We start from the raw sequence: 11,853 nt of genomic DNA, 5'->3' as shown, positions 1-11,853 counted from the left end.
ACGTACTTAGGTATTTACTTTAATTTATCACCTGTCTGTACATATGAATGGCACCCATATAGTCCAGTTCTTTATGTGCAAGACATCCTCAGTCTGACAATGACCAAAGATTTCTTGGCATCACTGCAGTTTCCATACATATTGACAGTGGATTAAGAGGACTCCTTATCTGGAATCTTGTTAGGTTTTCATTCAAGGTGTTCATATTCAAACAGTGTGTCAGAGTAAGAGTGCTGATTGAGGATCAGGTTTCCGATGTCCACATCCTATCCTCATCCATTATTAGCTAGAACACAGAACTGATCCTAGATCAGTCCTCTAGCTGTGACGCAGGCGTATGGCTATGGGTGGGCCTGGCTGGGCCTAGGCTCACCCACTTCTTGCTTCGACCCATCTTAGGGTTAAAATTCTCTCGGGTCTGTTGCTAAAAACTAAGTCAATCTGAGTGCTGGTGGAATTTGTTATTCTTGTAGACCCTTGAATCAATAGCGATAGGTCCAGACCATCAGTAGGGTGCTTGAGGTTTTTCCTAGATAATTTATCCTCCCAGTTGATATTTAAGTCACCCATAATGATCACCTCTTACTTAAAATTACATTCTTTCAGCATGTTATTACGTTTCTCATAAAAATCAATATTTGATCAGGGTGATCTATAAATGACAATAAGGATAAAGTTTGTGGCGATAGGGTTACATTTAGACCAATACATTCCAACTCATAATTTGACCAACGGATTTCTTCGCAATGAATGTTATCTTTGACTTAAATCATGACCCCACCTCCCTTTAAACCCACCCTATCCCTTCTAAAATTAACATACCCAAGTACTACTAAGGCTGCTGATGGTGCATGTTCGTGAAGCCATGTTTCAGATAAGCAGAGAAAATCTAAATTAGATTCAATTAAAAGATGTTGGATTTGATCACTTTTAGATGTGATACTCCATATGTTCAAGTGCCCACCCAATAAACCCCTTGGTTTTGCCTTGGGGTCCCAAATTATCCATGAGTTATTAACCGTTTGAAAAATATTCAATTTCCGGTTTTTCACGATTGCTGGATTTATCAATTTCCTGGTTGATTTGTTGGCGTTTCTTTCAGCCACACGCGTTTTAATGTTGGTTGGATCACAGACATTTGAAACAAAGTTCAGAGTATCGTCATTATGCACTGGTCTTGAGGAGGTTCTGTAATCACTGTTACTTGCTGTAACTGGATGGTGCTCGTTTTTTGGTGTCTTGGCGGCGGTCATCGGTAGCAGACTGTCATCCAGGCACCTCGCTGGCGTGGCACACCGCAGCACAGCTGCCTGCGGTCGCTCGTTGTTTCCGTTCGCCGTCAGCTTCACTTCTTTTGCTACTCAGCAATTTGAAAATCTGAACTTTAATGGCCTGAATGCTAATTCCATAAATGAGAGGATTAAACAATGGGGTAACTAAGGCCATGTGCAGGGATAGGAATATGCGAGCCTGATGAGGTATGTGAGTCATGTTGAAACGACTCTGGATGACCTCAAATAAGCATCCCACAGAAAAATTAATCACAGACAGTAAGTGTGGGGTGCATGTTTGAAGAGCTTTGGCTTGAGATTGCTTAGAAGCAGACAGGCAGACTCTGAGTATACGTACATAGGAAAATAATATCATGACGATCTGAGAACTAGGACAAACAATCATTAATGCTGGTCCTAAAAATCGCAAAATTGTTGTATCAAAGCAAGACAGTTTAACTAATTCAAAATACATACAATACATTTTTTCTATATGCCTTTCACAGAATGACAGTTGGGCAGTCAATAATAAATAAAATGCACAGTAAACACAAGGAACAACCCAGGATAATACAATGGCTGCAGAAACCTTTCTAGGGGACATGAGGAGGTGGTAGTGTAATGGGTGACAGATAGCAACATACCGGTCATAACTCATCACTGCTAAAATAGTAAATTCAACGAAAGCATATGAGATTATGCAGTATATCTGGAGTAGGCAAAATGTCAGCAATATTTCGTAATTATGAGATAGCAAATGACTAAGCACAGATGGAAATAAAATTGTACTACCACACACTCCATTAACTGATAAGCTACATATAAACAAATGCATAGGTTCATGAAGACTTTTCTCAGTGCATATGACTACAATAAGAACTAAATTGACCAATAATATCACAATGTACAGAAGAAGGAAACATATGAAGTATAAATATCTGTGATCTTCCAGTTCAGCGTATGCTGTCAAAATGAAGGATGTCACAGCTGATACATTTTCCATGGTCACCTGGATGTAGAGTAAGTGAGGATTTGTTTAAAATTGAGGACTTATATCTTACTGATTCTGAATTCAATCAACATATGGTGTTGAAGAAGCCCTTACACTGAAGAGCTTCTTAATTTATATGCAGTTTACAAGAGAACATAATTTGGAAACAATCTTGACATTGTACTGATAAGAATGAAATTAGCATGTCATCCTGTTGAATTTGGCTAAGGAGGCCGTGCAAATTTTATACTTTTAACTTCACAAAATCAGCTTGGTGAGTTCTATTTTGTGGTTGCTGCCCTGAAAATGTTCAAGTGAACACTTGCATTTTAAGTAACATATAGTACAATTGTTTGTTTTTTTTAACCAATTCTGACTTAAAATGATAAAATGTAATTATATATATAATCGTTTTGCATTATGTAAAGATGAGGATAAATCAGTCAGCCCATCTAGGCTCATGACTAGCCTACAGTTTTGAGGGCACCAGCACTGTACACCTTCCATCCGTCCATTCATCCATCATCTATACCTGCTTATTCCTTGTCAGGGTCACAGGGGGCGCTGAAGTCTATTCCAGCATGCATTGAATACACCCTGGACAGTTCACCAGGTCATCTCAGAGCACACACACACACAACAAGGGTCAATTTAGACTCTCTAATTCACGTAAGCTGCATGTTGTTTGGGCTGGGGAGGAAGCTGGGGTACCCAGAGAAAGCCAACATGGGTGCAGGGAAAGCATGCGGGCTTCATACAGGGGGGCCCCGGCTGGGATTCGAACCAAGGACCTTCCTCCACCCCCACCAAGTTCATCCATCCTTTATCTATACCCGCTTATGCTGAGCATGGTCACGGGAGGGTGCTGGAGCCTATTCCAGCCAGATGCAGGAATACACACTGAACAGGCCACCAATCTATCACAGGTGCACACACACCATTCACGGACACAGGGAGAAAATGCAAACTCCACAGAGAAAGGCCCCAAGCCGAGATTTGAACCCACAACCTTCTTGCTGTGAGGCAACAGTGCTACCCACTGCACCATCGTGCTGGCCCACCAAGGTCATGTCCTCAGTATTTTTTATTGTTTATGTTCGTTTCTGAAGCCTCTACTTAATTTATTTTTTATCCTTTGCAAATTATTTAGGAGACAGAACCGATTAAGGCATGATTGATCTTAATGTGTTCTCTTTACACTGTAAAATGCATCATTGATTAAATGAACAAATTAAAGTGAAAAAAGATCATACAGTACCTTATTTCATTAAAATGTACTCATCAAGAAATCGGTGACCACACTTATGGCGATACTTCAGTTCAACTGTAACAGAAAAATAATTTCTTATTTACCGTTAGTTGATCATAATTGATGTTCTTGTTTTAAAACATCCTTTATAGAATGAACAAATTAAAAGATTGATACAATATCACTGATAAACATGACTGAGAAAGGTTTAGAAAAATATAGATAATAAATATTCTACTAGTCTGAAAGATTTTTTGGTAAATACCTGATTCTTTTGAAAGAATATTTGCCTTCAGAGAAAAGTTCTGTGATCATACACCACATCTTGGTGACTGAAAGAGATATTTCTCCTGTTGACTCTTTTATAATGACACAACCCTGTAAAAATACACACCAGCGTGTGACGTTACAGCTCAGACCAATCAACACCTGTGAGGTATCCAACATATTCCCATCTCTCATTAAGAGTGGTCTTGTTTTGAAAACTGCTTAGAACAGCTACAGAGTGCGTAAGAAAAGTTTTTGTGGCGCTAAACCCAAATTAAAAATATTAAATCTGTACATCACCTGTCAAGCAAGGCTTGAGTGGAAACATCTGTTTATTTTGTGCTGATTGTAATTTATGTTTTGGTCGCTGAGGTGGACCATCATACCACAGATAAGCAGCATAATCAAAGTGGCTTTGTATCAAAGCCTCTGCTAACATTTGTTGTGTTGCATTTTCCAAAAAATAAATCTTTTGGAGCAAGAAATTTAGTCTTATGATTTATTTTTGTAATGGCTTTTAAAGCCATACTTTCCCCAGATAGACAATTGTCTCAGACACATCCCTGATAATTAACAGGTGGTTCAGCAATAATCTGGGAGTTCCCAGCTTTGACATTGAATCCTGGTGATTTCCCAAGCTTAATTTTGGAACCAAATAATATAATTTCTGCAGAGTTGATTATCGGAAAGCGATCCACCCAGATTTTGTATTTCTACGCTTAGCACTTTTTCAACAGCTGTTTTATCAAGGACGTCCGAGTCTTTAGGACGTGTGAAAAGGTGACAAGAAGAGGCTGCCTTTAAGAATTAATGTAAAATAAAAAGAAGAGTGGACCCAAGACACTTCCCTGTGGTACCCCGCACCCTATGGGTCTTGGTGTCCCAAAAACATCCATTACCTTTCTAATCTGACAAATATGAATAAAACCATCTTATAAGTCATCTACTAAAACCACTTGCGTGGAATTCATCAATTAAAATCCCATAGTCAACTGTATCAAATGCTTTTTTGCAAGTCCAGCATGGCCAAACCGCAGAACTTCCCCACATCAACCTCTTCTCTCAGGATTATTCAGAACAGTTGAGTTTAACAATCGGTATTGTGTATATCCATAGAGCCTGATTTAGAGAAATAACATAGACACAACAATGTTTTGTGAATAAAGCATATATATTCATTGGCTATGATAATGAATATGTGAATAGGCTAACTGAAAACTAATTAGCATAATATGAGGAATAATACAATTCTTCAAAAGTATTCAGAGGAAATGTATTAACATTGATTTCGATAGCCAGAGACCTTGTTTGGATATGGCAAGGTATGGCACTGACCGTTCCTTGCCATAGCCTAGCCCGAAATGGATGCTGCATTCCAATCGAAAAGCCTTGATAAACTCACTGTATGGGGGGCAGGCATTCAGGCCTGTACCATTCTCTTGGTGTACGCCACGCTCGGACTCGCCCACTTGTCGATAATATAGTGAAGTATGACTCATCTGACCATATCACTTTTTTCCACATCTCTGTAGACCAGTGCCTATGGTTTTTGTACCACTGAACTCTCAGATGTACATTTGTCTTTGTAATGAGAGCGTTTATGCTCTGCAGCTCTACTATAATATCCCTCTGTATGTGGTTGTTGATGGACTGTTCTAGCTGACACAGAGTGATCACGTCATGCATTGACATTCTCAGTCGCCCAAGGAAGAGTCACTCTTCTGTTTTTCCTTACATATTGATCTAATGCACGTGCTTTACCGTCTGCTAATGTGCGCTTTTGACCACAATTTCCGACCCTATTTACTGATGTCTCTATCATAGATCTGAAAGCACATGTCACTTTAGTCATTGTTCCTATTGAAACACTAGCCAGTTGAGCAGTCTTTGGGACTGAAGCTCCTGCCATCCGTGCCCCAATAATGAATCCTCTTTCAAAGTCACTTAGATCTTTTCCTCTTCACATCTTGATGCAAAATCAAGGTCAGCTGCACCGACTCAGAATTTTTATGCATACCACAGAGCATGATAGGATGTTAATTGCTTAATTGTATCATGCAGTACATCTGTATGGAAGCATCTCCATTGGTTATGTTTCTCCACTGACGTACTTAGGTATTTACTTTAATTTATCACCTGTCTGTACATATGAATGGCACCCATATAGTCCAGTTCTTTATGTGCAAGACATCCTCAGTCTGACAATGACCAAGGATTTCTTGGCATCACTGCAGTTTCCATACATGTTGACAGTGGATTAAGAGGACTCCTTATCTGGAATCTTGTTAGGTATTCATTCAAGGTGTTCATATTCAAACAGTGTGTCAGAGTAAGAGTGCTGATTGAGGATCAGGTTTCCGATGTCCACATCCTATCCTCATCCATTATTAGCTAGAACACAGAACTGATCCTAGATCAGCCCTCTAGCTGTGAAGCAGGGGTGTGGCTATGGGTGGGCCTGGCTGGGCCTAGGCTCACCCACTTCTTGCTTAGATCCATCTTAGGGTTAAAATTCTCTCGGGTCTGTTGCTAAAAATTAAGTCAATCTGAGTGCTGGTGGAATTTGTTATTCTTGTAGGCCCTTGAATCAATTGCGATAGGTCCAGACCATCAGTAAGGTGCTTGAGGTTTTTCCTAGATAATTTATCCTCCCAGTTGATATTTAAGTCACCCATAATGATCACCTCTTACTTAAAATTACATTCTTTCAGCATGTTATTACGTTTCTCATAAAAATCAATATTTGATCAGGGTGGTCTATATATGACAATAAGGATAAAGGACATTTGTGGCGATAGGGTTACATTTAGACCAATACATTCCAACTCATAATTTGACCAACGGATTTCTTCGCAATGAATGTTATCTTTGACATAAATCATGACCCCACCTCCCTTTAAACCCACCCTATCCCTTCTAAAATTAACATACCCAAGTACTACTAAGGCTGCTGATGGTGCATGTTCGTGAAGCCATGTTTCAGATAAGCAGAGAAAATCTAAATTAGACTCAATTAAAAGATGTTGGATTTGATCACTTTTAGATGTGATACTCCATATGTTCAAGTGCCCACCCAATAAACCCCTTGGTTTTGCCTTCGGGTCCCAAATTATCCATGAGTTATTAACCGTTTGAAAATCATTTCCATTTCCGGTTTTTCACGATTGCTGGATTTATCAATTTCCTGGTTGATTTGTTGGCGTTTCTTTCAGCCACACGCGTTTTAATGTTGGTTGGATTACAGACATTTGAAACAAAGTTCAGAGTATCGTCATTATGCACTGGTCTTGAGGAGGTTCTGTAATCACTGTTACTTGCTGTAACTGGATGGTGGTCGTTTTTTTGGCGTCTTGGCGGCGGTCGTCGGTAGCAGACTGTCATCCAGGCACCTCGCTGGCGTGGCACACCGCAGCACAGCTGCCTGCGGTCGCTCGTTGTTTCCGTTCGCCGTCAGCTTCACTTCTTTTGCTACTCAGCAATTTGAAAATCTGAACTTTAATGGCCTGAATGCTAATTCCATAAATGAGAGGATTAAACAATGGGGTAACTATGGCCATGTGCAGGGATAGGAATATGCGAGCGTGATGAGGTATGTGACTCATGTTGAAACGACTCTGGATGACCTCAAATAAGCATCCCACAGAAAAATTAATCACAGACAGTAAGTGTGGGGTGCATGTTTGAAGAGCTTTGGCTTGAGATTGCTTAGAAGCAGACAGGCAGACTCTGAGTATACGTACATAGGAAAATAATATCATGACGATCTGAGGACTAGGACAAACAATCATTAATGCTGGTCCTAAAAATCGCAAAATTGTTGTATCAAAGCAAGACAGTTTAACTAATTCAAAATACATACAATACATTTTTTCTATATGCCTTTCACAGAATGACAGTTGGGCAGTTGATAATATGAAATAAAATGCATAGTAAACACAAGGAACAACCCAGGATAATACAATGGCTGCAGAAACCTTTCTAGGTGACATGAGGAGGTGATAGTGTAATGGGTGACAGATAGCAGCATAACGGTCATAGCTCATCACTGCTAAAATAGTAAATTCAACTAAAGCATATGAGATTATACAGTATATCTGTAGTAGACAGAAGGGCAGAGATATTTCATAATTTTGAGATAGCAAATGGCTAAGCACAGATGGATATATAATTGTACTACCACACACTCCATTAACTGATAAGCTACATATAAACAAATGCATAGGTTCATGAAGACTTTTCTCAGTACATATGACTACAATAAGAACTAAATTGACCAATAATATCACAATGTACAAAAGAAGGAAACATATGAAGTATAAATATCTGTGATCTTCCAGTTCAGTGTATGCTGTCAAAATGAAGGATGTCACAGCTGATACATTTTCCATGGTCACCTGAATGTAGAGTAAGTGAGGATTTGTTTAAAATTGAGGACTTATATCTTACTGATTCTGAATTCAATCAACATATGGTGTTGAAGAAGCCCTTACACTGAAGAGCTTCTTAATTTATATGCAGTTTACAAGAGAACATAATTTGGAAACAATCTTGACATTGTACTGATAAGAATGAAATTAGCATGTCATCCTGTTGAATTTGGCTAAGGAGGCCGTGCAAATTTTATACTTTTAACTTCACAAAATCAGCTTGGTGAGTTCTATTTTGTGGTTGCTGCACTGAAAATGTTCAAGTGAACACTTGCATTTTAAGTAACATATAGTACAATTGTTTGTTTTTTTTAACCAATTCTGACTTAAAATGATAAAATGTAATTATATATATAATCGTGTTGCATTATGTAAAGATGAGAATAAATCAGTCAGCCCATCTAGGCTCATGACTAGCCTACAGTTTTGAGGGCACCAGCACTGTACACCTTCCATCCATCCATTCATCCATCATCTATACCTGCTTATTCCTTGTCAGGGTCACAGGGGGTGCTGGAGCCTATTCCAGCATGCATTGAATACACCCTGGAGAGTTCACCAGGTCATCTCAGAGCACACACACACACTTCACTCACAAACACACACATACAACTAGGGTCAATTTAGACTCTCTAATTCACCTAAGCTGCATGTTATTTGGGCTGGGGGAGGAAGCTGGGGTACCCAGAGAAGGCCAACATGGGTACGGGGAAAGCATACAGGCTTCATACAGGGGGGCCCCGGCTGGGATTCGAACCAAGGACCTTCCTCCACCCCCACCAAGTTCATCCATCCATCCATCCTTTATCTATACCCGCTTATCCTGAGCAGGGTCATGGGGGGTGCTGGAGCCTATTCCAGCCAGAGGCAGGAATACACACTGAACAGGCCACCAATCTATCACAGGTGCACATACACCATTCACGGACACAAGGAGAACATGCAAACTCCACACAGAAAGGCCTCAAGCCGAGATTTGAACCCACAACCTTCTTGCTGTGAGGCGACAGTGCTACCCACTGCACCATCAAGCTGGCCCACCAAGGTCATGTCCTCAGTATTTTTTATTGTTTATGTCCGTTTCTGAAGCCTCTACTTAATTTATTTTTTATCCTTTGCAAATTATTTAGGAGACAGAACTGATTAAGGCATGAATGATCTTAATGTGTTCTCTTTACACTGTAAAATGCATCATTGATTAAATGAACAAATTAAAGTGAAAAAAGATCATACAGTACCTTATTTCATTAAAATGTACTCATCAAGAAATCGGTGACCACACTTATGGCGATACTTCAGTTCAACTGTAACAGAAAAATAATCTCTTATTTACCGTTAGTTGATCATAATTGATGTTCTTGTTTTAAAACATCCTTTATAGAATGAACAAATTAACAAGATTGATACAATATCACTGATAAACATGACTGAGAAAGGTTTAGAATAATATAGATAATAAATATTCTACTAGTCTGAAAGATTTTTTGGTAAATACCTGATTCTTTTGAAAGAATATTTGCCTTCAGAGAAAAGTTCTGTGATCATACACCACATCTTGGTGACTGAAAGAGATATTTCTCCTGTTGACTCTTTTATAATGACACAACCATGTAAAAATACACACCACCGTGTGACGTTACAGCTCAGACCAATCAACACCTGTGAGGTATCCAACATATTCCCATCTCTCATTAAGAGTGGTCTTGTTTTGAAAACTGCTTAGAACAGCTGCAGAGTGCGTAAGAAAAGGTTTTTGTGGCGCTAAACCCAAATTAAAAATATTAAATCTGTACATCACCTGTCAAGCAAGGCTTGAGTGGAAACATCTGTTTATTTTGTGCTGATTGTAATTTATGTTTTGGTCGCTGAGGTGGACCATCATACCACAGATAAGCAGCATAATCAAAGTGGCTTTGTATCAAAGCCTCTGCTAACATTTGTCGTGTTGCATTTTCCAAAAAATAAATCTTTTGGAGCAAGAAATTTATTCTTATGATTTATTTTTGTAATGGCTTTTAAAGCCATACTTTCCCCAGATAGACAATTGTCTCAGACACATCCCTGATAATTAACAGGTGGTTCAGCAATAATCTGGGAGTTCCCAGCTTTGACATTGAATCCTGGTGATTTCCCAAGCTTAATTTTGGAACCAAATAATATAATTTCTGCAGAGTTGATTATCTTGGTCTTTGGGACTGAAGCTCCTGCCATCCGTGCCCCAATAATGAATCCTCTTTCAAAGTCATTTAGATCTTTTCCTCTTCACATCTTGATGCAAAATCAAGGTCAGCTGCACCTACTCAGCATTTTTATGCATACCACAGAGCATGATAGGATGTTAATTGCTTAATTGTATCATGCAGTACATCTGTATGGAAGCATCTCCATTGGTTATGTTTCTCCACTGACGTACTTAGGTATTTACTTTAATGTATCACCTGTCTGTACATATGAATGGCACCCATATGGTCCAGTTCTTAATGTGCAAGACATCCTCAGTCTGACAATGACCAAGGATTTCTTGGCATCACTGCAGTTTCCATACATGTTGACAGTGGATTAAGAGGACTCCTTATCTGGAATCTTGTTAGGTATTCATTCAAGGTGTTCATATTCAAACAGTGTGTCAGAGTAAGAGTGCTGATTGAGGATCAGGTTTCCGATGTCCACATCCTATCCTCATCCATTATTAGCTAGAACACAGAACTGATCCTAGATCAGCCCTCTAGCTGTGAAGCAGGGGTGTGGCTATGGGTGGGCCTGGCTGGGCCTAGGCTCACCCACTTCTTGCTTAGACCCGTCTTAGGGTTAAAATTCTCTCGGGTCTGTTGCTAAAAACTAAGTCAATCTGAGTGCTGGTGGAATTTGTTATTCTTGTAGGCCCTTGAATCAATTGCGATAGGTCCAGACCATCAGTAGGGTGCTTGAGGTTTTTCCTAGATAATTTATCCTCCCAGTTGATATTTAAGTCACCCATAATGATCACCTCTTACTTAAAATTACATTCTTTCAGCATGTTATTACGTTTCTCATAAAAATCAATATTTGATCAGGGTGATCTATAAATGACAATAAGAATTAAGTTTGTGGCGATAGGGTTACATTTAGACCAATACATTCCAACTCATAATTTGACCAACGGATTTCTTCGCAATGAATGTTATCTTTGACATAAATCATGACCCCACCTCCCTTTAAACCCACCCTATCCCTTCTAAAATTAACATACCCAAGTACTACTAAGGCTGCTGATGGTGCATGTTCGTGAAGCCATGTTTCAGATAAGCAGAGAAAATCTAAATTAGATTCAATTAAAAGATGTTGGATTTGATCACTTTTAGATGTGATACTCCATATGTTCAAGTGCCCACCCAATAAACCCCTTGGTTTTGCCTTGGGGTCCCAAATTATCCATGAGTTATTAACCGTTTGAAAAATATTCAATTTCCGGTTTTTCACGATTGCTGGATTTATCAATTTCCTGGTTGATTTGTTGGCGTTTCTTTCAGCCACACGCGTTTTAATGTTGGTTGGATTACAGACATTTGAAACAAAGTTCAGAGTATCGTCATTATGCACTGGTCTTGAGGAAGTTCTGTAATCACTGTTACTTGCTGTAACTGGATGGTGGTCGTTTTTTGGCGTCTT

At 39.2% G+C, this 11,853-nt stretch overlaps 1 protein-coding gene and 2 long non-coding RNA genes across 3 annotated transcripts; all 3 read right to left on the bottom strand.

Annotated features, from left to right (window-relative positions):
- Positions 1-1,137: 1,137 nt before the first annotated feature.
- LOC118209213 (olfactory receptor 1-like) lies at positions 1,138-2,166 on the bottom strand (the record flags this gene model as incomplete). The annotated part of the gene is made up of 1 exon (XM_035384384.1): positions 1,138-2,166. A coding segment is annotated over one exon (900 nt), but the record flags the coding sequence as incomplete, so codon positions are not given.
- Positions 2,167-2,206: 40 nt separating this feature from the next.
- Positions 2,207-3,854, bottom strand: LOC118209216. The gene is made up of 3 exons (XR_004761685.1): positions 3,777-3,854; positions 3,521-3,586; positions 2,207-2,280 (listed from the first exon to the last, which is right to left on the bottom strand). It is a non-coding gene; the product is annotated as an uncharacterized LOC118209216 (long non-coding RNA).
- A 4,177-nt stretch (positions 3,855-8,031) lies between these two features.
- LOC118209215 lies at positions 8,032-9,778 on the bottom strand. Its single transcript, XR_004761684.1, has 3 exons — positions 9,701-9,778; positions 9,444-9,509; positions 8,032-8,172 (listed from the first exon to the last, which is right to left on the bottom strand). It is a non-coding gene; the product is annotated as an uncharacterized LOC118209215 (long non-coding RNA).
- Between the last annotated feature and the right edge of the window lie 2,075 nt (positions 9,779-11,853).

This window comes from Anguilla anguilla, chromosome 12 (genome assembly GCF_013347855.1).
Source record: "Anguilla anguilla isolate fAngAng1 chromosome 12, fAngAng1.pri, whole genome shotgun sequence".
NCBI lineage: Eukaryota > Metazoa > Chordata > Actinopteri > Anguilliformes > Anguillidae > Anguilla > Anguilla anguilla.
The sequence above is the reverse complement of the archived record's forward strand: the minus strand, read 5'-3'. Positions and strand labels throughout refer to the sequence as shown.